This window comes from Salvelinus fontinalis, chromosome 8 (genome assembly GCF_029448725.1).
Source record: "Salvelinus fontinalis isolate EN_2023a chromosome 8, ASM2944872v1, whole genome shotgun sequence".
Classification (NCBI taxonomy): domain Eukaryota; kingdom Metazoa; phylum Chordata; class Actinopteri; order Salmoniformes; family Salmonidae; genus Salvelinus; species Salvelinus fontinalis.
Window position 1 is genome coordinate 14,689,143 of NC_074672.1, and position 27,327 is coordinate 14,716,469.

The window sequence follows — 27,327 nt, forward strand, 5'->3', positions numbered from 1 at the left end:
GGCTTTCTACAGCCACCCACAGAAATAGTAAAAACAATAACATTAGGCCTTGAATGATCAATTATCTTATTTATGACCAAATATTATTAGTAGATTATAAACATGTCTGTAAATTTGTCAGACTATTTCAAAAGCTATTTTGGCGAGAACCTTCGAGACCAGCTATTGTGAGTAGAAATATGACATTTAACCTTGACGTTAGGAACTTTTTGTCCTAAAATGTTAGCAGCTTCTATCTGTTCCATTAATGTATTACTTTCCTCTCCCTACCCAAACACAACATTATCAGTAGCAGAAGGCTCATGGTTTATGTTAAGAAGAAATAAGATAGTCAATCCCCACTGACCATTTTGACAGGAAGGCCACGTCCGCAGCAGATGAGATGCTGGCCCCTTCCTCCCGTCTCCTGCAGAAGAGACGGGAGGCCATGGAGGTCAACAATGCTATGACGCTGCAAAGAGAGGTGAAATACATATGTATTTTTTTAATTGTCTCATTGTACCTCAAACCAACAATTCCTGGCAATAAAATTAAATGACGAATTAGTACAATCCTCTTAGTCAAGTCTCCACACAATCCTCCTGTATGATATGGTCTCACTTTACATTCTGTTTGGGTTTCAGGATTTTGAGTCAACTCTCAGAGCCCTGAGAATCCGCAAGGATGAGCTCATAGAGAAGAAGGGCCAGATGAAGGAATATCTGCAGAAATTTGACAACTTTCTGAAGGTACCGTCATAGCTTCTGAACATCACTTTAGACTAAACTATTGACCCCGTCCTGTAGTCTGCCCATCAGTCAGACTTTGAGATGAATTGCTCATGCTCTTTCGTGACCTCATTTCAGGAGAACGAGGTGAAACGATGTCGAGCTGTTAGGAAGGCCGGCCGAGAGAAGGAACTGACCAATCAGAAGCAGGTGGACCTGCTCACTCTCCAGGAGGAGATGAAAGCTCTCGTCAAAGAGAGGGACCGTCTGGAGAAACGAGTGCAGAAGAATGCCATATATCCCCATTACCTTGATAAAGTGGTACAGGCCAGTGAACAGGTAGGTCATAGTGAGGATTAGAACTCTGAGGTAGTGTGTGATTTGACTGGCCTTCACAGACAAACCAATCCCTAGCCACTTGTATCTGACCAGATTGGATAGCTCTAAGCAATATATTGGTGGCGTCATCTTGCTGACACCTGTCCCATCCTCTTAGGTCTACACAAGAGCCTAAACCGTAGGGGTTAGGGGTTGATTTGGAATTCCTATTGTGCATCTCAGTTTCAGGAGGCCAGACAGGTGATGTCTCGCTACGACACGTTGATGCTGACCCGGGAGGACCTGGTGCGGACCACCCAGCAGAACCAGGACAGCACGGAGAACGCCCGAGCCCAGCTGGCCCGCTTCACAGAGCAGAGCAATGACACCCTGCTGCACTACAACAACACTCTGGCCCAGCTACAGAGCCAGCTGGACAAGGCCCGCGCTGAGGGCATGACCTGGGTGAGACATGAGATGATCACGCTCCCTATGGGTATTTTACAGTGATTGATCTCTGAGGGACAGTTTCCCAGACACAGCTTAATAAAGCTAGTCCTGGACCTCCCATGTTCAGTTTGTGTTCGGGACACCAGCCCTGAGTGTCCTCAAAGGGAACTAAGAGTCTGATCAAAGGATGACCATTTCTCTCTTGATATACAGGAATCGAGATGGGCCCACATTCAGAACACAGCTGCAAAGAAGACACTGCTGTTGGGCACAATCAAGATGGCCACTCTTAATCTGTACCAGTGTGTGTGCAAGAGGGCGAAAGACACTGGAGAATCACCTATTTCCCCAGAGGACACTGTTAAGCAGCTGGAGAAGGTACTTTAGGGTACTGTTAACTCACGACTCATTACTCATGAAATCACAGCACATAGTGCATCATAGGGCATAAATCATAGGGGGGTAGAAATGATTCGCATCCTGATATGTGACCATTGTGCTCTGATGCATAATTTACCGGTCTCTGATCACAGGGATTTCTTTCATCTGCCAGAATATATAGCGGATATCATATCATATTGACTAGACATTTGCATAAATTGTGAATCCTCTATTACTCATTCATCAACTCTGTCAGGTATTCAGAGGGCATTTCCACTAGACCAGCGTGTTCATATAACTAATATGACTTATTTTGACAGATCCAGACCTTCCTAGCTGATCTGATCTGCATTTGGGAGGAGGTGAACAAGCCAGATCAGCCAGGGCCAACCGGACACAAATAGATGATCCGCATCAATCAATATAGCTGTTTTTGAAAGTTTAGATGCTATACTATATTGTCATTGCCCTTTGCTTGTCAACAAAAAGTATTATTGCACTGATCAGATCAAAAATAAAGATCTTTTGAGACACGGATAGTGTATTTTGGGGGGGGGGGGGGGGGGGGTGATTTGGGATTGACCAGTTGGCAATAATACAATATCCATCTAAATATATTGATTAAAGTGTGTTCCATGTAGCACTTCACATAGTAAGATTGTATGAACGACCATGTCACAAACCATTCACTCTTATATCCAACAGCTATTCATATACTCATGTCTCATCATTGGATTCAACACAATTCAAGGTTGACTGAATATCAACATTTGCAATGCGGTCTAATGGACTGGGGTTACTTAGTGTGAGATACCCAGTCGGATTTCTACTTTACACATTAACAAGTTCACATACACCATCATTCCACATGACAAGATCCTAACTATCAACAACACTATTGACTTATAAGGCCTAGACAGCCTACTTAACGGATCCTTAAGAATGACTTAAACACATAGGGCTGGTTTCCTGGACGTGGAGGCGTTCTCCATTGAACATACTTTTCAGTCCAAGAGTAAGCTTAACCAGGTTACAGGGGCCTATCAATAGGCCTAAAGTGGTGATGAGATGAACACGTGATTGGTGTGTGGAATCGCGTGTTAAAGGGCCTTTGACAAGCGCTTCGGTGACATGCTGGAGAAAATGCACTCCTCCACGTCTTTATATGGACAGTGAAGCTGACACTTTTAATATGGCTTTATTCTCTAGCATTTTGGATTTGATCAAATGTTTATCAGGCAACATTGTCACCTTTTATTTGAGAGTATTTTCATACATCTGTTTTTCTGTTTAGAAATGAAAGCACTTTATATATGTAGTCCCATTTGAACAAAGATAATGCCCCCAAACCACAGAGGAATAGCATTTTTTTGGGGGGGGGGGGTATGATTTTACGCCTCAACTTCACTTGTCATTATTCACAATTCATTAATGATTGTCCTTAATCACGGTAGCATCCACATTACTGTAGAAGTGTTCAGAAACATTCTATTATTTACAATAAAAGTGACTCAAATGGCACAATACATTACTTACCATTCATTTCTATTGAGGGCACAACATAACACAATACATTATTTACCATTCATTTCTATTGGTTGTACAACATAACACAATACATTATTTACCATTCATTTCTATTGGGTGCACAACATAACACAATACATTATTTACCATTCATTTCTATTGGGTGCACAACATAACCAAAACAAACTGCAAATGCATACAAGGTTGATGTAATCATTGTGTGCTAGAAATACGGGACCAAATACTAAACTTGACATGTAATTTGAACCTTTATTTAACTAGGCAAGTCAGTTAATAACAAATTTTTATTTACAATGACGGCGTAGGAAAACTGGGTTAACTGCCTTGTTCAACGGCAGAACGACAGATTTAACCTTGTCAGCTAGGGGATTTGATCTAGCAACCTTTTGGCTACTGGCCCAACACTAACCACTAGGGTAACTGCCGCCCATTAATACACTTATGACATCTTCAAATGGGGGGGGGACTAGATATATAAAGTGCATTCATTTCTAAAGAGTTAAACAGATATGAAAATACCCTGGTGACGTTCTGTACTGTCACCTCATATACAACATTTGATCTCAAATGCTGGAGTATAGAACCAAAGCAACAGTTTTAGCTTCACTGACCAAATAAATGCGTAGAGGAGTGTACATGTGTAGGGAAGTGTTTCAGGTAAGGTGACATTTAGTCGACAAACTTATTATTTTATCTGTATTCTTTTACAACAGACACGGGAAACAGAGAAACTCTGTTCAGCGTTATTTGCAATACGTAGACATTCAAAATAATGATAAAAACAAATAAATAAAAAGGGACCATCTTATAATTCTAGTACAATTTGATTAGCTGCAGTACATGGAAATAAAATGTCATGATAACGACAAAGGACACACGGTTAGTGCTTTTATAAGCTTAATATTCTAAAAACAAAGATAGCAAAATACTGGCTTTACATAGGAGAAATGTTTAAAGGACTTTCTTGCACATAAGCGCATTTCATTTAAGTAACAGGGAATGAAAAATATTTACCACTTCAAATCAGGACATTGCGAACAAAGCTATTAAAATAATTCTAAACGAGGCCTTACTAAATTGCACATTTAAAAATATCAGTGGTATTTAAGTATCATAGTGCCTGTGCTAAACTTGTGCAGTGCTGTGCCTTTATAGTCTTGGTCTCCATTTGGTCTTCCGCTGGACTAGATGGCTGTTCTTTCCACAGAAATAGAATCTAGGATATTCTATTTCTATGGCAGCCTCTATTCCTCACAGGTAGGGGTACTGACTGAGCTTCCTCTGGCTGAGCTGGTAGGCCGCTGTGCTGGACCGGGGGATGGGGTAAGGCTGGGCCGCCAGCTGCTGCTGCTGGTGGTACTGTCCCTGGGCATGAAGGAGCCCCAGGGAGGAGTAGGGCCCGCTGGGCCGGGCGTGTCTAGAAGAGCCCCCGGCGTGGAGCTGGTCCATGGCCTGAGAGACAGAAGCCAGGGCGGCAGAGGCAGGGTAGGCGTACAGGTTAGGGGTAGAGGTGAAGATGGAGGAAGCCTCTTGCAAGCGGTAGGAGGAGACTGGAGGAGGGTAGGTGGGCTGACGACGCAAGGAGCTGCTGTTGCCTCCTGTTCTGTCTTGTGATGATATCATTGACTGCTGCACCTGGGGAGGAATATATGACATCAGAGACTGCTGCACCTGGGGAGGAATATATGACATCAGAGACTGCTGCACCTGGGGAGGAATATATGACATCAGAGACTGCTGCACCTGGGGAGGAATATATGACATCAGAGACTGCTGCACCTGGGGAGGAATATAATTCTACATTATAATACGCTCCTCGCATTTAGATCCTTTCTGCCCCCGAGACTAAACTTGAAATAACAAGAGGATAAACAAAAACCCTAAGACATGACAAGTGAGGTCAACCATATCGCTTTATACCTGACTCAGGTTGAGAGGTTGAGATCTGCTAGTTGTGGCCCTCTGATGGCGATCAGAGCTGGAGGCCCCTCCTGCCCTGCTGGACTGCTGAGCTGTCACCTTCTTGGACTTACCAGAAACATTAACATGTTGATCTGAGAAACAAAAACAAATTAAAAAAAACATCCCACATACTTAATGCTGTGAGAATAGTTTAGTGTGAGACGTTGCAGGATAGTTCCCAAAGCAACAAAGCTAGAGGCCGTCCCACCTATACAATAGTAGGGGAAACACTAGGCTGGAGGTGTGTGCCAACCTGATTTGTGGGTCCCGCTCTCCCCAGACTGAGTCTTCACTGAGGGCAGGATGATGGCAAGGGACTTGGAGGAGGACTGGGACGAGGAGGAGTTGGTGGCAAGGCGCTTGGGGCTCAGGGGACTGCTGATCGACGAGTCAGAGTCATGCGAGTCGTGCACCGTCACACAGCTGATCACATTGGCTCGCTGGTTAACACCAGAGCTGTGACAGAAAAGAGAAAGATTACTTTAGAATTGTATTTTCAGAAAACAAATATTCATCTTTTGCTTTCAACCCAAAACCCCTTGAGAGACAAGACACACATACCCGAAGGGGTTGAAAGCCAGGGTCATACACAGTGCTGGTTTCAGCTACTCAAAACAGCAGCGTCTCATGAATTAGATGGATGCACATTAGATGGATGCATGAGATTACACAGGACGTGACCTCACCCGGCAGCAGGGAACTTCCTGTCATCTTCATCCTCTGTGTCGCTGTGGATGGTGATAATGCTGGCAGCGGGGCTGGGAGTATCGGAGATGACGATTGGATCACCATTGAAGGCAGGGGTGTTGTAGACCACAGAGGCAGCTTGCTCCAGTGACAACACAGGCCTGCAAAGGGGCAGCACTCCTTTTTCATGTAAAGTATACTGAGATGTTTCAATGTAATTAAAACATGTAAAGATTTAAAAGTGGTCAATCATAAAGCTCTCACTGATTCACATAAATTACATACATGGTGAGGAAGGGAACAATACAGTATAAAAGTGTCTTTTGGGTTTGAAAGTTACCTGGCCCTACTGTCAGCATGTCGAGCCTTACACCCTTTCCCCTGCTGGGGTCTTGCTTGGGAGAGGGCCGTGGGTGCTTGACGCCCCAGTGCAAGGTCCTGCTGCGTGATGCCATCGTAATGACTGCCATGACGACCCCTGGCATCACAACAAGTTGGAATTAGCTTCCCTAGCATATTGGAATCAGTACAACACACTGGCATAAGTGGGTAGTTATCTGAACCAACTAATGTCTCCACATACTGTAACCTAGATACCAAAAAAATGGCCTAAATATCAAATAATGGCTTCCTCTGAAATTACTCTAACTGTCTGCTGTTTGGTCAGTGATATGGTGCGGCAGGAAGCCTAGTGGTTAGAGCATTGGACTAGTAACCGAAAGGTTGCAAGATCGAATCCCCAAGCTGACCAGGTACAAATCTGTCGTTCTGCCCCTGAAAAAGGCAGTTAACCCACTGTTTCTAGGCTGTCATTGAAAATAAGAATTTGTTCTTAACTGACTTGCCTAGTTAAATAAAGGTTAAAAAAAAAATCTGTAAATTTGTCCTTAGTGACTGAGCCCAGAGGGACAGCACTGCACTACTCACCTCCGGTGTGAGGCCTGTTGTCCTGAGCTGTCTCCACCAGAGAGAGGGGCTCCCATGGGAGAGTCAGGGACCAGTGTCTGGTTCTGGCTGGGATTGTGAAGGGCCATGCCTGGCATCTGCTGCCACGTGGAGGGGATAAGGATCTGCTGGGTCCCTGCTGGCCAGCCCTGCTGTACACACACACACGTACAGACATTAACAGAGTTATTGTAGGTTTGCTTCTCGAACAACTAATACTGAAATCAATTGCAAGTTGAACAGTCTGTTTTGAGAGAAATTGAAAAATGCTGTGCTAAACGTGAGTATGACAGTCAGACCACCACAGAATGCAGGTGCATGACGAGCACATGCAGTTTGTAGACAGACATGATTCGGTGTCTGCTCCTGTCACACCTGAAAAGTTATAGGCATCCAGCACGCCCCCACTGAGTCAAGATCAAATTCAGAATAGAAAGATACACTGAAAAAAATATAATAAACATCCATTGACCGGTCTCTGTTCCCCAGACTTCCAAAGCATGACCTAAACAATAGTTACTGCCGAGGAAAGAAATAGGATTGAAAATCAAAACACTATTAAAATGGGAACTCCAACTGGCAGAGGAGAAAACAGTTCATGCTCTCAAGCCAAGCACACATGTCCTGGAAGGCAGTCCTGTAGAACTGAGAAAGTACGTTCAAAACACTGGTTTAAGACCTGGAACTCAGACGAATCTATTAAGAGAAACATGACAGATAAGCAAGCGGCAGCATTCCAGCTGGCATTTCTCATGTCTGCTGCACGATTCCAGGACCAAAGCAACGGCATTAATAATTTGAATCAACAGCAGGTTCCCAAGGTTGCAGCGATGAAGGGCACATTTACATTTGGTTGAATTTATTTACATTTCAGCAAAACTTCCGGAAACTTCAGCTGTCACTGTATAATAATGCAAAAGCCTTATTTTTGGAAAGGGAAGAGAAAGGGAGAGATGAGACGCTGCAAGCAAAAGCGCAGACTATAGTAAGCAACAGCACATGCATCCCATGCTCTGCACACCCCTGAAATGTGTCAGGGGGAGAAAGGGGTACAGGGAAGACGGGGGCAACAGGAGTGGTGTTGGTGCTTTACCAGCATGGTGGAGCTCTGATCCAGCAGGCCAGGCCTTCCAGCCCCACAGCCCAGGGGCAGCGAATACAGAGGGGCCATTCCTGCCACAGGGGTGTGCAGAGTGGCTACCATCAAAGGATTGCAGGAGGCCTGGTGGGGAGGAGGTTTGAGGGACGGGTGTAGGGGTTAGATAACTAGACATGGGGGACAGATCTGATCGCCACATCCCTTCACCAGAGTCTGAGATTGATTCCCAAAGAAAGGAGAGGACGTTAAAACAGGTTTAACACGTCGTGATGAATCCTGTCTTTACTCTGGTGAGATACACCTAAGTTACTCATAGGATTCCAAACATGGAGTCAGGCTGTGGGTGGGTGGTCATGCAGCAGTCAGTCTTGCTGTACCTGTGTGAGCATTCCAGGCTGGAGATGTAGAGGCTGAGTGGACTGGGTCTGGGGCCCCATGGGAACAGCGTTGTCCATCCTCACTGGGAAACCAGAGTGTTTACCGGACGTCTGGAGGCCTACAAAGAAATGAAGGAGGTAGATTAGTTACAATGTAATGAATATACAGCTTTGCAGAAGCAGATTACAGACATTACAGCTAATTTAAGACAATTGGGCGGAATCAAAATTATGAAGTTCAGATCATCCCGTGTTAATAGATCACATAAGGCTACGACAACATGTTCCACTGAAAGTTGTCTCCCACATTACAACATATTTACTTAGCTGCGACATGAATTTGGTCTTCATACGAGCGCAACAAGAGAGGCAAACAAACTATTGTTCTAACATTGTAACCCTGCTCCATACGGTTCCTTCTCTGCTCACCCTGGATGGTGGGTGGGCAGACGATGAGAGTCTGCTGGAAAGGCTCAGCCTGGCCACATAGCTGGGTGGGTCTGGTCTGCAGAGGGACACTCTGCTGGGGGAGACCTGGGATGTTGATAGTAGCCTGCTGATACAGGCCCGGCTGGTAGTTCAGCAGAGGGACGTTGCTGCTCACTGACAGTGACTGGCCACCGGTGGACGCCATCTGACACGGTGGGGATAACACGACATAACCAACCATTCATCACAATGTATTGTCCAATATTATTTACGTGTTGAAAGGACATCCTGAGAAAGTCTGACAATACAAGGCATTCGTTTCTCACCTGGTTATGCTGGTTGAGCTGGCTGCTAAATGTAACAGTGAGGTTTGTAGCTGCACTGGGATTGTTGTTGCTAGAAAACAGATTCTTTCCACTCTCGAAAGCGCTGACCCTGCGCTTGCATATGTCCATGTTCTGGAAGCATGACTTCACACTGAAAAATAATAATATTTATCAAGGCACATGTAACTCTAAAGGAGCAAGGTAAACAGGAGGCCTGGAAAAATCATAAAAGAGAACAAGATTTGCAAAGCTGCCCTAATCCTGGACTGTTGTGTGTAAGAGCTCTATGCCAAAATGTTTTATATTAAATCAAATAGAACGTAAAGGTTGAGTAAGTTAGAATGTTGTCCACAAATGTACCCACATTTATATTGGCTGAAATCTTTTCTTTATTTTCACAGCCATTTTAACGTTGTCATTAGTTACCACAGCCACAAAGTCAAAATTATGGCTTAACCCCCCCCTTCTAAAATGTATCTTAAAAATCTGATTTTAAACCTAACCAAAACCTTAACCACACTGCTAACATTATGCCTAGTCTCACGTTGCAATACCTCCAAAATCAAGTTGTTGTCACGTCTCCCTTGGAGGTCTAGAGAATTTTGTATCGCAAAAACAGTTTGAATGGTCCACTGGAAGAGGAAGATTTAGATTGGATCTTACATTTCAAGAACCCTCCCCCAAAACGCTTATAGAAGGGGTGCTGTGCGTAATGTGCGTCACTGTTTTCTGTCCAGGTAGTTGTTGCTATGCTAGTTTCAAGTGGTCGTTTTCAAGTTAGCAAGTGTTGCCAACAGTCTGCGATTTATATTTATTGAAAGTAGATGACGCAGGTAAAGTCAAACGTCACAACATGTTCTAAAATGTTCTGGTGACAAACCCTTTTTTCCTTGTCTCCATTCAGGACGTCCACATGGCTGCTGGCTGTGCTTTGCTACCACTGAAGATATCTTGAAGAGGGGTAGAGCACCTTTAATACTGCAGATAGATTGTAGCTTCCATCAATGTAATTGTCTGCCTCATTTCCAATCCCCCTTTTTTTTTTACATTTTCCTTTATTACCTTCCCCTAACCCCTTGTTATTGGAGTAAACTAATGGACAACACCACTTATGTTTATAATGTGTCGAGAAGTCTTTTACGGACACAATGTATTTTACAATAGTTGTTTTTAAATGCCACCCTTCGGCTACCCTCAACCCATCCCATTTATCTCTGAAGATCATCCAGTTCTATTTGCCATATATAATTTTAACTGTGCTGTTTCACAAAAGGTATGAACCTATATACACTTTACGGACACAGTATTGTACATTAGTTGTTGTTTTTAGTCGAACTTTGTATAATAATTTACATGGCTCAAAACACTCTAGTGACTCCTGACCTCGGGTCGTCAGTTGAACGGTGTTTCCTCAGACACATTGGTGCGGCTGGCTTCCGGGTCATAAAGCATGGTTTGGCGGGTTTCGGAGGATGCATGACTCGACCTTCGCCTCCCAAGCCCGTTGGGGAGTTGCAGCGATGAGACAAGATCGAAAAAGGGGGTAAAAATATATACACACTAATTGATAAAAAAATACATTTGAGTTTGAGCATAATATGTTGTAGTAAGATTTGTTCTGTCTTTTCTGGTAGATTAAACTGCAACCAACTTCCTATGGTTTGTTTTAAAATTGTGATATTTTGGAGATTTCATTTTCAAATAACCAGAGCTTGTAATCAGAACAAAGGGAAAAAAAACATTCTTGAACATGGGGTGAGGCATTCTAACTAATCTGCTAGAGAACAAGTTTGGATTTAAGTATAACTTTTGAATGACTGATGCCTTTAGTGAGAGGTCTAATGCTTTAATATTGAATCATTTCTGCCCTCCGAATTCATATTTATCATATAAATATGCACGTTTAATTTTGTCTGGCTTGCCGTTCCTAATAAAAGGGAATATTGTTTGCTCATATAATTTAAAAAACACAAGTCGCTAGGTGTAGACAAGGCCATAAGCAAATAGGTAAACTGGGATATGACTGAAGAGTTGAATCACAAATAAACAGGTATTTTCCTTTCCACGGTAGCAAGATCTTATCGATTTTTGCTAACTTTCTATAAAAATGTATTGTAATGAGATCATGTCTTTCTTTCGGGATATGAATACAGAGTATGTCCACATCACCGTCAGACCATTTTACTGGTAAACTACACAACAATATAAAAGTTATTGATCCAACATGTAATATAGTACACATCATCATTTGGTATTCTAAAATAGATTTTTTTAAATGATATGCAATCTACACACAATACCTCAATGACAAAGCGAAAACAGGGTTTTCAAAATGTTTGCAAATTTATTACAAATAATTTGGAAAGGCACAGACCCGTCTATGTAAGGTCCCACAGTTGACAGTGCATGTCAGAGCAAAAACCAAGCCATGAAACCAAAAAGGAATTGTCCGTAGAGCGCCGAGACAGGATTGTGTCGAGGCACAGATATGGGGAAGGGTACCAAAAAATGTATGCAGCATTGAAGGTCCCCAAAAACAATCATTCTTTAATGAAAGAAGTTTGGTACCAACAAGACTCTTCCGAGAGCTGGCCACCCAGCAAAACTCTGCTAGACACTAACAAAAGACCCATCATATCTGGCCCTGTGCCTTCTTTGAATCGTGTCATAGAATCCTGCTAAAGCGTTCATTCTCTTCACAGCTGGCTACGGGACAATTGCAGCTCAATGGGTTTAACTTTTGTTGACAATCTTTCGATACCTTTTGGAAACAAAACACGTTATATAAAGAGGATGGGATCCACTCAAATAATGCGGGTTCCTGGATCCTTTCAAAGCCCAGCTCAGCTAATCCCTACCATTGTGACGCAGAGTTGTCATAATGCTTCAGCAAATGTACATTACACCAGGGGCGTTGGTAGACACAAAGTAAGTAACCTAAATCATGTCCCTCTAACTGCCCTGAATGCCTCTGCTGATCCTGTATGTAGTAATCATGTGCCTATGAACCATATTTATACTGTTAGCACTGAGGCAGTGTGCCCTAGGAGGAAGTCCACTGTGTGCAGCTCACCCTGCAATAACATGAGCATATCTTCTTCTGCTAAGCTTCCCAGTATAGCAATGTAAACAAGTAAGCATCCCAGAAGAAAAGTGCTCAAAATTACTTGGAGTAACCCTGGATTGTACACAGGCAAAACATATTTCGATACAACAGTAGCTAAGATGGGGAGAAGTATGCCCATAATAAAGTGCTGTGCTACCTTCTTAACAGCACTATCAACAAGGCAGGTCCTACAGGCCCTTTGTTTTGTTGCACCAGGACTACTGTTAAGTTGTGTGGTCAGGTGTCACAAAAAGGGACTTGACCACATTGCAATTGGCTCAGAACAGGGCAGCGCAGCTGACACTTGGATGTACAAAGAGAGCTAATATTAATAATACGCATGTCAATCTCTCCTGGCTCAAAGTGGAGGAGAGATTGACTTCATCACTACTTGTATGTGTGAGAGGTATTAACATGTTGAATGCACCGAGCTGTCTCTTTGAACTACTGGCACACAGCTCGGACACCCACGCATACCCCACAAGACATGCCACAAGAGGTCTCTTCACAGTCCCCAAGTCCAAACCAGACTATGGGAGGCGCACAGTACTAAATAGAGCCATGACTACATGGAACTCTATTCCACATCAAGTAACTGATGCAAGTAGTAAAATTGGATTCAAAAAAAAAAAAGATAAAAATGCACCTTATGGAACAGCGGGGACTGTGAAGCAACACAAACATAGGCACAGACACATGCATACACATGGATTTTGTACTGTAGATATGTGGTAGTGGTGGAGTAGGGGCCTAAGGTCACACAGTGTGTTGTGAAATCTGTGAATGTATTGTAAAGTTTAAAAAAATATAAACTGCCTTAATTTTGCTGGACCCCAGGAAGAGTAGCTGCTTCCTTGACAGCAGCTAATGGGGATCCATAATAAATACAAATGAGCTATGTGAATCCATTTTGCAGCTTATCTAATGGCATGCATCGCCAATGCATCCGGAGGCCTACAGTATGATGGCATTACTGGCCATCTGTCATCTAAAGCAGAGAACAGCTAAACTCACGTTGTTTACATGTTGAGCTATACACGAAGTGAACAAAACATTAACGACATCTGCTCTTTCCATGACATAGCCTTCACCTTGTCAGCCTATAATCCCGTATTGATGTCACTTGTTAAATCCACTTCAAATCAGTGTAGATTAAGGTGAGGAGACAGGTTAAAGAAAGATTTTTAAGCCTGGAGACGATTGAGACATGGACTGTGTAAGTATGCCATTCAGACAAAATATTTAAGTGCCTTAGAACAGGGCATGGTAGTAGATGCCAGTCGCAACAGTTTGCTTCAAGAACTGCAATGCTGCTGGGTTTTTCACACTCAACAGTTTCCCGTGTGTATCAAGAATGGTCCACCACCCAAAGGACATCCAGCCAACTTGACAACTGTTGGAAGCATTGGAGTCAACATGGGCCAGCATCCCTGTCCAACGCTTTGACACCTCGTAAAAGTCCATGCACCGACGAATTGAGACTGTTCTTAATGTTTTACACACTCAGTATGTTCTCAATAGAAAATGATACCAGTAGACACTGTATGACGCAAAGCATATACAGTGGCAAGAAAAAGTATGTGAACCCTTTGGAATTACCTGGATTTCTGCATAAATTGGTCATAAAATTGTATCTGATCTTCATCTAAGTCGCAACAAAAAATTATTGTATTTTTCTTGTCTATATTGAATACATAATTTAAACAATCAGTGTAGGTTGGAAAAACGATGTGAACCCCTAGGCTAATGACTTCTCGGAAAGCTATTTGGAGTCAGCTAACCTGGAGTCCAATCAATGAGACGAGATTGGAGATGTTGGTTAGAGCTGCCTTGCCCTATAAAAACACTCACAAAATATGAGTTTGCTATTCACAAGAAACATTGCCTGATGTGAACAATGCCTCGAACAAAAGAGATAGAAGACTTAAGCTTACCAAATGTTGACTTGCATAAAGCTGGAAAGGGTTACAAAAGTACCTTGAAAAGCCTTGATGTTAATCAGTCCACAGTAAGACCCATTGTCTATAAATGGAAAAAGTTCAGCACTGTTGCTACTCTCCCTAGGAGTGGCCATCCTGCAAAGATGACTGCAAGAGCACAGTGCAGAATCCTCAGTGAGGTTAAGAAGAATCCTAGACTGTCAGCTAAAGACTTACAGAAATCTCTGGAACATGCTAACATCGGTGTTGATGAGTCTACGATACGTAAAACACTAAACAAGAATGGTGTTCATGGGAGGACACCACAGCAGAAGCCACTGCTGTCCCGAAAAAACATTGCTGCTCGTCTGAAGTTTGCAAAAGTGCACCTGGATGTTCCACAGCGCTTCTGGCAAAATATTCTGTGGACAGATTAAACTACAGTTGAGTTGTCTGGGAGGTTCACACAAAACTATATGGTGGGGGAAAAAGAAACATCCCACGAACATCAAAATCTCATCCCAAATGTAAAGTATGGTGGAGGGAGCATCATGGTTTGGGGCTGCTTTGCTGCCTCGGGGCCTGGACAGCTTGCTATCATCGACGGAAAAATGAACTCAAATTTATCAAGACATTTTTCAGGAGAATGTTATGCTATCTGTCGGACAACGACCCAAAACACAGAAGTAAATCAACAACAGAATGGCTTCAACAGAAGAAAATACACCTTCTGGAGTGGCCCGGTCAGAGTCCTGACCTCAACCCAATTGAGATGCTGTGGCATGACCTCAGAGAGCGGTTTACACCAGACATCCCATGAATATTGCTGAACTGAAACAGTTTTGTAAAGATGAATGGTCCAAAATGCCTCCTGACCGTTGTGCAGGTCTGATCCGCAATTCCAGAAAACGTTTGGTTGAGGTTATTGCTGCCAAAGGAGGGTCAACCAGTTATTAAAGCCAAGGGTTCACATACTTTTCCCACCCTGCACTGTGAATGTTTACACGGTGTACTTCAATAAAGACATATAATGAAAACATAATTGTTGGTGTGTTATTAGTTTAAGCAGACTGTTTGTCTATTGTTGTGACCTAGATGAAGATCAGATCAAATGTTATGACCAATTTATGCAGAAATACAGGCATTTCCAAAGAGTTCACATACTTTTTCTTGCCACTGTACCAGATTTTGAACATGCCTTTTAAGTGCTGACGTACAATTCTGCACAAATCCAACCCTTGTAAATTAGGTACAGTATGAAAATAAGGAGATGACAATTAGGCTACAGGAGATGCCCAATACAGGTAACATTTTATTTCATTCATTCTAGCAATGTTAGCAACATTATTGCAGTTCCCATAGATAGAGACATATAGAGCAAGCCTGTGCTGTATCACAGACCCTGGATAAGATAGCGACAGGGCTAACATGGCTAACCTTTTAGGTCAATAATATGCTAGCTAGTTAGTTATACCTAGGTAGCTAACAAGGTTAGCTGACTTTTCTCAAAACAAACCTCATTGTGGATAGCTACTTGTCCCTCGTGCTACCCTTTACAGCCAAATATCAATTCATAAACGTCAAAATAAACAATATCGATAGGGCCAACATTGTAGACCATTTCTCCGCTCTTGCTGCAGCTCATCTCTAAATAATACAGAAATGCTGTGAAAACCAATGTGCTGCAAACATTCTAAAATGTTTTTTCACATCCTTGTTTTGTTTACATTTTTAGTCTCACGTACTGTTGCTCCTACAGCACTAATCTGGTGAGCACCTTTGGAGCTCCACCCAAGCAAGGCATTTGAATGGTTGTTGCGAGGCATCACTGATTTACATCGGGATCGGACTGATTGCTGATGATTTCTGCCATTGAACTTCCCCAGGCTTCCTGTTTTAGGGAAGCCTGGTTCGCAACGAGGCCACCTTATGCCTAACCTTAAATTGAGACAACAAAAATGTGCTTTTTGTTCATAAATGTTTATTGTATGGTCATTGACTTTCTGGCTGTGGTAACTAGTGACAGGCCCATTTTAGCTGTCGCACTAGCTGTTTGGTCCGAACCTAGCATTGAATCATGGGAATTTCAATGCAGACATTGCCTCCCTCAGAGGCACGTGTTGCTAGGGAATCCCCTGGACTTTCCCGGGCAGGCCTGTAGGTAACTTGCTTGAAAACGTTTGTGCTACGAAACTAAAATACTGCACTCTGACCCTCAAAACTTCTTTGCCAGATTCATGATAGTGTTGTTAGACAAAGCTAGCTTCAAAAAGTAATGTAGTTTTATTGGGATTTTCAGCTGTTGGTAAGTAATGAATCTTACAGCTTCTGAAGTAAAATTGCATTTGAAATAAATGCCTTTTGCGGCGCGGAGTGCTGCGTTGTGCCCTTCTCCCTGAGTGTGCTGCGCAATCGAAGTGTCTCTCACTCACACGGCTCTCCATCACGTGATCGGGTCTTTCTCACAGGCTACAAGTTAAGACAGACACATCGGGGACGCAACTGCGCTCATCCTTATCTAATTCCGAGGTGCATATTGAAGATATTGGATGAACTGTCCACATTTACTTTTCGTCAGCCAACAATATGAGTCGGCCTAACAAACAGCAAAAGCACTAGTCTATGTCAATCTACTATTCCCCATAGTACAAAAGTCAACCTATTCTATTCTGTGCAAGAAATAAATATTCCAAACAGCCTGGGCCAGTTGTGGGATGCGATAGATCCCAAATGAATACAATCAATAGCATTCCCCCAAAAATGTTTATGCAATGTGGCTGACGCAACAGATCAGAACATTTAGCTTAAAATGTTGATAAACTATTAAGCTATTTCTTCACATTATAAGCGCAGCAATGCGCACATGGTAGTAGGCTATAAGTGCAAATGTTCCAATAGCAGGAAAACACCATTATCAAAAGTGACCACAAATGCAATTATGCATGTAATGATTTTATTATAAACGTGTATTTTTATAGTTTAAATTAGCTTCCCCAAACCTGAAACTCACGCGCTGCTTATAACTCAGTAAAAAAAGAAACATCCCTTTTTCAGGACCCTGTCTTGCAAAGATAATTTGTAAAAATCCAAATAACTTCCAAAGACCCTCTTTGTAAAGGGTTTAAACACTGTTTTCCATTCTTGTTCAATTAACCATAAACAAACAATTAATGAACATGCACCTTTGGAGACGGTCGTTAAGACACTAACAGCTTACAGACGGTAGGCAATTAAGGTCACAGTTATGAATACTTAGGCCACTAAAGAGGCCTTTCTAGTGACTCTGAAAAACACCAAAAGAAAGATGCCCAGGGTCTGTGCTCATCTGCGTGAACGTGCCTTAGGCATGCTGCAAGGAGGCATGAGGACTGCAGATGTGGCCAGGGCAATACATTGCAATGTCCGTACTGTGAGACACCCAAGACAGCGCTACAGGGAGACAGGACGAACAGCTGATCGTCCTCGCAGTGGCAGACCACGTGTAACAACACCTGCACAGGATCGGTACATCCGAACATCACACCTGCGGGACAGGTACAGGATGGCAACAACAACTGTTCGCAATAGGCCTACAAGCCCTCAGACCAGCCTGTTGTAAGGCAGGTCCTCACCAGACATCACCGGCAACAACGTCACCTATGGGCACAAACCCACTGTCGCTGGACCAGACAGGACTTGCAAAAAGTGCTCTTCACTGACAAGTCTCAGTTTTGTCTCACCAGGGGTGACGGTTGGATTCACGTTTATCGTGGAAGGAATGAGCATTACACCGAGGCCTGTACTCTGGAGCGGGATCGAGGTGGAGAGTCTGTCATGGTCTGGGGCGGTGTGTCACAGCATCATCGGACTGAGCTTGTTGTCATTGCAGACAATCTAAACGCAGTGCGTTACAGGGAAGACATCTTCCTCCCTCATGTGGTACCCTTCAGCATGACAATGCCACCAGCCATACCGCTCGTTTTGTGCATGATTTCATGCAAGACAGGAATGTCAGTGTTCTGCCGTGGCCAGCGAAGAGCCCGGATCTCAATCCCACTGAGGTTGGATTAGAGGGTGAGAGCTAGGGCCATTCCCCCCAGAAATGTCCGGGAACTTGCAGGTGCCTTGGTGGAAAAGTGGGGTAACATCTCACAGCAAGAACTGGCAAATCTGGTACAGTCCATGAGGAGATGCACTGCAGTACTTAATGCAGCTGGTGGCCACACCATATACTGATTGTTACTTTTGATTTTGACCCCCCCCCCTTGTTCAGGGACACATTATTCCATTTCTGGTAGTCACATGTCTGTGGAACTTGTTCAGTTTATGTCTCAGTTGTTGAATATTGTTATGTTCATACAAGTATTTACACATGTTAAGTATGCTGAAAATAAACGCAGTTGACAGTGAGAGGATGTTTCTTTTTTTGCTGAGTTTATATGCCAGTTAGGATCTACACCGGTTGTAAAGCGGATTAATGTGCTTAATTTTAAGAAGTTATTTTGCCATTTTAGTTGTGATACAAACCTTATTAAAACATATAGGCCTATGGGCTAGGTGTGCAACTATAATTCAAACAATATATATATTTTTTTAAAGGCATTGTTTCTTATGCTGGGCATCATTCACAAGTGATAATATATAATTCACAAGTCTTAGGCTAATAGTCCCCCATCAGACTATTTTATTTAAAATGTTGTCATTACATATACTAAATAATATGTGTGTGATATTTGTTTTGATTTAGAAGACCATTATCATGCACCTGTATCAAAATAGGGGCAGCGTGGAAAAAAAATGCATGTTATCTATGCACTTAAATAGCGAATGGAGGACGCTTTTCCCCGTGGTTTATTTTCATGCCAACCAGGTGGGCTATACTCCTGTTGTAAATAAGCAATGTGCTTAATATTAGGAAAGTTGAGAAATAAATATAGTAGGCCTAGCCAATAGAAGGCTGATGGGATCCTCCTCTTTTTATTAGCGGCCATCACTCGGTTTTCTCCCGCAATTGCATAGCCTATAGAAATATAGCACATGCGCTCATGGGCTCTCATTAAGTGTTTGATTAGATTTTCGAATACATTTGCATTGATGTCAGAGTGATTAGAGGGAAAATAGAGTGCTGAATACCAGAATTTGACTGCCTTCATGACTCGTGACCACCGGTGTGGCGGTAATACGGTCACCGCAACAGCCCTAGTTCTGACTCTACTTACTGTGAGCTGTGAGGGAAGTGCAGCAGGTGTGTCATGGTGACGAAGGGGTGGTTGAGGGTCTTCATGGGGGTAATGCGTTTGTCTGCGTCCAGCGTTAGCATTTTCTTTAGCAGATCAATAAACTCTCTCCGGTCAGACTTCTCTGCCAGGACGTCAGTCCCCACCAGACTAGTCATGTTCACCTGCAACAAAACACAGAAAGTTGCCTTCTCTGGCTAAGAATGTCTGCTAAATTACTCAAATTTAAACATTAAGTCTCCTCTGAAGAAATCAAATACATTTATGACATGAAACAAACCAATTTATTAGCATAATACGAAAACATTAAGACATCAAATACAGGAGTGAGTTATTTAATAGAATGAATGGTAACCTGCTCACCCTCACCTGCATCATGTCATCCAAACAGTTGAAAATGTATTTCCTCGCCTCCTTTGACTTTATCCCCAGCTCTGCCTCATGCTCTGAAGGTGTCTACAGACAAAAGCAAAATACAGCAGAAAACTATTATGTACAGTAGCACTACACATTACTGCACGGAATAAGGGAGTAATAATATGGTAATAAATTGGAAACTAGTTACAACCAGTAATAACATGCAACTAAAAGTACAGTATCATACAGGCCTAGCTACACTCATGAACAAAGTATGTACATATCAACAACCCTGAGATGTTCTGTTGCCATATACTGTACCTTGAGCCTCCAGAGGGGGTAACTGGAGTCAGGGCCTCTGTTGAAAAAGCGGCTGGTCTTAGTGCCTGCACTCAGGAGGTACTCAGCAGGCAGGCCCTGGGTCTGGGAAATGTACCGGATCTGATGCAACCAAGGGAAATGCAAATCAGAGATTGTATTATGAGCGCTGCTTTTTTAATACAAACAATCGCACATTGCATTAAAGACAATACTGTATAAAATGCTAGATACTATAACTACAAAATGAAAGAAACAAATACATGTCAACGATGGATGACAGTGTATTGTCTCACTGACAGTAGAATAATTGCTGCTGACCTGACCATACTCTGAGGCACCGGGATAAAGGGGCCAACCCAAGAACAGCTCAGCCATGACACAGCCCAGAGACCACATGTCGATCGCTTCACAGAAGGGAAGGCCCAGGATGATCTCTGGCGCCCTGTAATAACACACACAAACCATTGGACATGTCCATAGTTGTACATTGAGCCTGCAATACATCCTCCAGGGCTACTGGGACTCAGATTGTGCCCATAGAAATATAATTACTAAAACTAATATCCCCATTTAAGTAAATTGCAGTGGTCTGATGGGCTTTGCCTGTTCCAGTAATTCTATTTCTATGCTTGTGCCTCCCATGAGACAGTCAGACACTCACCGGTAGTAGCGGGACTGCAGGTAGGTGGAACACACGGCCTTGGAGACGTGGCTGGCAGAGCCAAAGTCGATGACCTTGACCCTGTAGGGCTGTCTGAGAGGATCTACAAGCATGATGTTCTCTGGCTTCAGGTCAGCATGGATCAGACCTAGGCTCTTCAGCTTCATCAGGGCCGTGGCCACCTGATGACACACAAGAGAGTAAAATATACACTCCCTACATATTTATTCCAGGCTGCATGACATCCGGCTGTGATTGAGACTCCCATAGGGCGGCGCACAATTGGTCCAGCGTCGTCCGGGTTTGGCCAGGGTAGGCCGTCATTGTAAAGAATTTGTTCTTAACTGACTTGCCTAGTAAAATAAAGGTTAAATAAAAAGAAATATTCAGACAGTGAAGCATAACTTTTTATTTGGCTCTATACTCCAGCATCTTGGATTTGAGACAAAATGTTTCATAGGAGGCGGCAGTACAGAATGACACCTTTTATTTAGGGTATTTTCATACATATCTGTTTAACTTTTAGAAATGAACGCACTTTATATATCTAGTCATTGCTGAACTGTTCTTGGGTTGGCCTCATTATATACCTGCAGTCCCGTGTGTAAGAATGGCGCCGGAGGGGATGGCTGCCGTTTTATGTGCTCCTAACCAACTGTGCTATTTTGTGATTTTTTTCACGTTGTTTGTAACTTATTTTGTACATAATGTTGCCGCTACCGTCACTTATGACCGAAAATAACTTCTGGACATAAGGACAGTGATTACTCACTTCGAAATGGATGAAGATTTTTTCTTTAACGAGTCCGACACGAAGGATATACTGTTTCTCGGGAACGGGCCCGAATCCCCATCATTTGTGTGAAGAAAAGACGGAGAAAAGGGGGGCGGGGTGCATTCTGAAAATTCGTAGGCGAGTGAGTAAACCCCCTCTAGCATCAGTCGTATTAGCCAAGGTGCAATCCTTGGATAACAAAATGGATGAGCTCCGATCAAGGATATTCTACCAACGGGACATTAAAAACTGTAATAACTTATGTTTCACTGAGTTGTGGCTGAACGACGACATGGATAACATACAGCTGGCTGGGTTTTCGGTCCATCTGCAAGATAGAACAGCTGCCTCCGGTAAGACAAGGGTGATTTGAAAAGCCCTAGTCAATCAATCAATAATATAATTATTATTTTAGCAAAAATGTTTATTTTTAAATGTACAATCTGTAGAAGCTATGAGAATAGAAAGGTTCAGGACTTTTGTGATACATCACAGCACAGTTGAATAAAAATATATGGCAAATAGAAATCCAAAATAGATGATGTTGAGAAATAGATGGGAGGTGTTGAATGGAGCTGAAGGGTGGGACTAATAACAAGATAACCAATGTAAAACATACGGGGTCTGTAAAATGTATATAGGTTCAGAGATTTTGTGAAATAGCACAGTTACAAATAGAAATCAAAGTGGATGGACATCAGAAATAGGACTAAAAACAAACAAAATGTAACTATTGTAAAATAGATTGTGTCTGTAAAATGTGTATAAGATGTATAAACTGAAGGTAGAAGCCTAAGTGTTTATTAGTTTACTCCAATTGGGGGAAGGGTGGTAGGGTTTGCAGGGAATAATAAAGGTATATTCTTTAAAAGTATGTATGTCTATATAAGTATGTGTATTTATATTTTTTATTTATTTATTTTTATTTTACCGTTATTTTACCAGGTAAGTTGACTGAGAACACGTTCTCATTTGCAGCAACGACCTGGGGAATAGTTACAGGGGAGAGGAGAGGGATGAATGAGCCAATTGTAAACTGTGGGGAGTGCACAATGCAGTTTTAAGACATATATAATAAAAAAAATATATATCTTAAAACTGCATTGTGCATTGTTGGTTAAGGGCTTGTAAGCATTTCACTGTAAGGCCTACACCGGTTGTATTCGGCGCATGTGACAAATACAATTTGATTTGGTCCCATATTCCCATCTCGCAATGACTACATCAAGCTTGTGACTCTACAAACTTTTTGGATGCTTAAAGTTTGTTTTGTTTGTTTCGGATTATGTTGTGGCCAATAGAAATGAATAACATATAATGCATTGTGTCATTTCGGAGTCACTTCTACTTTAAATAAGAACACAATATATATTTCTGAACAGTTCTACATTAATGTGGATGCTACCATTATTATGTATAATCCTGAATAAACTGCAAATGCATCCAAGCGTCACAAGCTTGATGTAGTCATTGCGTGCTATAAAATACAAATACTAAACTTTTATTTTGTATTTTTTTATGATAGCAAATTGGAAGCTAGTCTTGTCCCATCGCAGCAACTCCCGTACGGACACGGGAGAGGCGAAAGTCGAGAGCCATGCGTCCTCCGAAACACAACCCTGCCAAGCCGCACTCCTTCTTGACACACTGCTCGCTTAACCCGGAAGCCTGCCGCAACAATGTGTTGAAGGAAACACCGTACAATTGGCTGTAGTGACGCCTTAAGCACTGCAATTCGCCACTTGGGAGGAAAAATACAAAACTTTTGACGAAATTTAATACACTTTAAGTGAATTTGTCCAAATACTTATGACACCTTCAAATGGGGGGGACTAGATACCTAAAGTGCACTCATTTTTAAACACTAAAACAGGTATGGGAAAAAAATGGGGGAAAAGGGGGTAACATTCTGTACTGTAGCCTCCTATAAAAACACTAAATCTAAAATGCTGAAGTATAGAGCCAAATTAAAATGTATAGCTTCACTGCATACCACTGCTGGCTTGCTTCTGAAGCTAAGCAGGGTTGGTCCTGGTCAGTCCCTGGATGGGAGACCAGATGCTGCTGGAAGTGGTGTTGGAGGGCCAGTAGGAGGCACTCTTTCCTCTGGTCTAAAAAATATCCCAATGCCCCAGGGCAGTGATTGGGGACACTGCCCTGTGTAGGGTGCCGTCTTTCGGATGGGACGTTAAACGGGTGTCCTGACTCTCTGAGGTCATTAAAGATCCCATGGCACTTATCGTAAGAGTAGGGGTGTTAACCCCGGTGTCCTGGCTAAATTCCCAATCTGGCCCTCAAACCATCATGGTCACCTAATAATCCCCAGTTTACAATTGGCTCATTCATCCCCCTCCTCTCCCCTGTAACTATTCCCCAGGTCGTTGCTGCAAATGAGAACGTTTTCTCAGTCAACTTACCTGGTAAAATAACGGTAAAATAAATAAATAAAAACTGTCAAAATAAATACATAGGAGAGTGTATATATTATGTATGTGGCTGTATGATAGATGTATGATATGGGTAACGTGCAATATATGTATCAATGTGTGTGTCAAGTGGGTAATGCAAAATGTATTGTGTTATTTTGCATACAGTCAACAGCAGTACTGAAAAAGTGTTCAAGACTATTTTCCCCATATGGATAATAAAGCATATAATGGACTGTATGGTACCTGCTGCAGCACAGGCCGGATGGACTTGAGTAGCAGCGGGCTGAACTTGCTGTGCTTCAGGAAGTCATAGAGGTTCTGCTCCAGCATCTCAAACACCAGGCAGGTGTGGTTCTTGTGTTGGAAACACTCGTAGGAACGCACAAAGTTGAACTCGTCTGCATTCTCTGTGCTCAGTCTGCTCAGGATACTCACCTGGCGAGTGGAGAAGGGCAGATGTGTTCTATTATATTTCTAATTATTCTTTCTCCTCCCAAACTTTTACAAAATGTTTGGTTAAAGCTTACAAGAAAGTCACTTTTGCTTAGTGATACAACACTAACCTCAATTTGACCTTGCCGGACATATGAGGGATGATTCTTCAAGATCTTGATGGCCACAATCTCATTAGTGCCACGCTTCCAGCATTTAGCCACCTGACCAAATGTACCTCTCCCTAGGAACTCCAGCACCTCATAACTGTTGGACACAGAGCACAGGATCTCATGCTGCACTAGCTGGTAGTCCCCCTCACTGTGGGAGGTACTACTCTTAGTGGTGGAGGTGGAATGTGCTATGGACTGGGCTGTGGTGGTCCCCCCGCCAGCAGCTGTGCGGTTGGAGAGCACAGGGGCCGAGAGCTCCTCCAGGATCTGAACACTGTCACTGCTGTCTACCTCCTCACTCTTCCTCTTCAGGCTGTTACCGTACTGATTTTGGTATAGGTCGCCTGGCTGGGAGGATGATGCGGCATCTTTGACAAGGCAACTGGTGGAAGAGGAGGAAGATGAAGAGGAAGGTGGTCCTCGGACGCTGCCGGTGCTGTCTGCCGCCCGTACGACCGTCTGCTCCCGGGAGCCTGCCCCCGTTGATGGATACCCCTGGTTGGAGTTGGAGGAGTTGTATGCTGGGTTGAAACTTGATAAAGAGGGGGAGGATGTGTTTCCATTGCCCTGGCTGGGGCCCTGCTGCTGGTAGTAACTGTTGTTGTTGTCTCCCACTTGGCTGCTCACATCCCACACACTGTTCTCTACCTTCAGTTTCTTGGAGCGAGTGTAGGCGCTGGAGGAGATTGAGGGAGAGGAGAACACCTGGAGCTCGGAAGACATGTCTACACAAAATGGGAGGCAAATAGAGATGATTGCATTTTACATTTACATTTTAGTCATTTGACAGACGCTCTTATCCAGAGTGAATTACAGTAGTGAGTGCATAAATGTGTCATGCTGGTCCCCCGTGTGAATCGAACCCACAACCCTGGCGTTGTAAGCGTCTTGCTCTACCAACTGAACCACACGGGACAATCACCATAAACTGACAGCTGGTGTTAAGTAGCTAGTTGTCTTACATAGTTGTAATAGATCAAACAGTTGAAATCAATTTAAATGAAATCACCTTGACAACTCATACCAAGTGAACTACATTTACAAACTGTAGTAGAGCATCAGTATTCTGCTAGCGGCGCCAGCCATTTTATTGCGGAACAAAGCAGCAGCCAAGCAGCCTAGGAAGCTATAGCTAGCTAAATGTTATGGAAAACTGGTTGTCAACAGCCGGAAAATAACATAATGTAAAACAAAAACAGATTAACGTCACCTGTGTTTGGTTTAGTCCCACAGTTCCGATCGTTTTCCCGAAACAGCAGGCCACATTGTTCTTGGTCTAATGAAGTGTTAGCTAGCTGCAGCTACGGCGAGATTCATGCAGAAGATCTCTCCTCTGACGCGACATCATTCACACCATCAACCGGAACATCATAGTTACATTAGCTACGGAGATATCACACGACATCATATAATTTGGAGGTACCTAGCTAGCTAGAAAATGACAAACTAATTCCAAAAACACCAGGAGAGACCATGATCCATCACTAGTATTACTATGCCAGCAGCACAAATGATGACGCCACTTTGTATAGTAATGAGGAAACCTTCAAAATAAAAGCCCACATTCTTTAGTCCAAATCAAAGAAAACCTTTCTCTAACTCTGCCAAATCACGAGGTTTCGGCTTTGTGACACGCTGCACACATGCTCTGATGTTGCTCAGTAATCATGTTCCCATCCTTTTTATGAGCGTAAAGTAACTTTTATGTCGGTTCTACAGTTTCATACCTTTCAGACCGTCAGTGTGGTTGAAAGTATGGATTATTGCCGCGTTCTATACAACTGCGAACTCAGAAAAAAACGAGTTCAAATTATGACGTCAGTGATTTTCAGGTCGGAAAGTCGTTGCTCTAGAAAGAGGTTTTAGTTGGATGACTGTTCAAATAGATTTTTCCCAGTTGGAGCAAAAATTTTCCCAATTGTTTTAAACGCTCGGAAGTCGGAGATTTCCGGTTCCCAGCTGTGAGTTCCCCGTTTTGAACGAGGGATATGTCCCTCACGCTCCTCGCAGGTTGAGTAATAATAAAAGCAAAGTCATGCCGCCATGGTTCATATAAAACCTTAGGTCAGACCATGTCTCCTATTTCTACTTGCAAGATACACTACATGACCAAAAGGATGTGGACACCTGCTCTCGAACATCATTCCAAAATCATTGGCATTAATCTGGAGTTGGTCCCCCCTTTGCTGATATAACAGCCTCCACTCTTCTGGGAAGGCTTTCCACTAGATGCTGGAACATTGCTGCGGGGACTTGCTTCCATTCAGCCACAAGAGCATTAGTGAGGGGGCAGAAACTGAATGGCAGGGGTCGGCCATTGGCCAGTTTACCCAGCAGAACCTGGCCTACTGTGCATCATACTCCTCAGACCCATGGTGAGGACCCTCTCACAAGGGTACAAGCTGCAGTTCTGACGCCAATCCCCACCATTCTCAGGGGTAAGAATGACCTCAGTCACAGACCCCCTGAAAGTTTTCACCCTCAGCCAGGAAATTACATATCTCTTAGAGAAGGGCGTGATCACTAGAGTAAAAGCATCAGAACAGCAAGATGTCTTTTACTCAACCTATTTCCTGGTTCTGAAGAAAGACTGAGGCATCCATCCAGTTCTCCTCTTTCATATGTTTCGGAAAGTCAACGTTCTCCAGACTAGCTACAAGGGAATGGTTCACGTCCCTGGACTTATTAAAGGACACTTACTTCCACGTC

General features: G+C 43.0%; 2 protein-coding genes across 8 annotated transcripts; one reads left to right on the plus strand and one right to left on the minus strand.

Moving 5' to 3' along the window:
- Positions 1–540: 540 nt before the first annotated feature.
- On the plus strand, positions 541–2,409 carry LOC129860660 (coiled-coil domain-containing protein 42-like). The gene is made up of 3 exons (XM_055931287.1): positions 541–728; positions 846–1,046; positions 1,689–2,409. The coding sequence occupies exons 1-3, from the start codon at positions 591–593 to the stop codon at positions 1,860–1,862; spliced, it is 513 nt and encodes a 170-aa protein (XP_055787262.1). The 5' UTR covers positions 541–590; the 3' UTR covers positions 1,863–2,409.
- A 45-nt stretch (positions 2,410–2,454) lies between these two features.
- LOC129860658 (homeodomain-interacting protein kinase 1-like) lies at positions 2,455–26,143 on the minus strand. Of its 7 annotated transcripts, none has more exons than XM_055931284.1 (18): positions 25,829–26,143; positions 24,577–25,343; positions 24,257–24,448; positions 20,810–20,991; positions 20,467–20,590; positions 20,149–20,268; positions 19,840–19,926; positions 19,453–19,634; positions 9,230–9,380; positions 8,904–9,108; positions 8,475–8,593; positions 8,092–8,220; positions 6,981–7,147; positions 6,394–6,531; positions 6,053–6,214; positions 5,620–5,822; positions 5,325–5,458; positions 2,455–5,039 (listed from the first exon to the last, which is right to left on the minus strand). In XM_055931284.1, exons 2-18 carry the CDS (start codon positions 25,339–25,341, stop codon positions 4,656–4,658), a joined length of 3,444 nt encoding a protein of 1,147 aa, XP_055787259.1. In that variant the 5' UTR covers positions 25,342–25,343; positions 25,829–26,143; the 3' UTR covers positions 2,455–4,655. The 7 variants fall into 7 exon arrangements, with proteins under 7 accessions (XP_055787259.1, XP_055787255.1, XP_055787254.1 ...); XM_055931280.1 differs by having other exon boundaries at positions 6,981–7,150; XM_055931279.1 differs by having other exon boundaries at positions 19,834–19,926.
- Between the last annotated feature and the right edge of the window lie 1,184 nt (positions 26,144–27,327).

What these genes read in the sequence shown, in the direction of transcription:
- LOC129860660 (XM_055931287.1), top strand. Translation starts at nt 591, where the DNA reads ATGGTCTCACTTTACATTCTGTTTGGGTTTCAGGATTTTGAGTCAACT. An exon ending in AATTTGACAACTTTCTGAAG is followed by an intron (nt 729 to 845) that starts GTACCGTCATAG and finishes ACCTCATTTCAG; the next exon opens with GAGAACGAGGTGAAACGATG. An exon ending in TGGTACAGGCCAGTGAACAG is followed by an intron (nt 1,047 to 1,688) that starts GTAGGTCATAGT and finishes CTTGATATACAG; the next exon opens with GAATCGAGATGGGCCCACAT.
- LOC129860658 (XM_055931278.1), bottom strand. Translation starts at nt 25,341, where the DNA reads ATGTCTTCCGAGCTCCAGGTGTTCTCCTCTCCCTCAATCTCCTCCAGC. An exon ending in CACTTCCCTCACAGCTCACA is followed by an intron (nt 9,381 to 19,452) that starts GTAAGTAGAGTC and finishes ATTATTTTTCAG; the next exon opens with TGTGAAGTCATGCTTCCAGA. An exon ending in CAACAGGCCTCACACCGGAG is followed by an intron (nt 6,532 to 6,980) that starts GTGAGTAGTGCA and finishes TTGTGATGCCAG; the next exon opens with GGGTCGTCATGGCAGTCATT.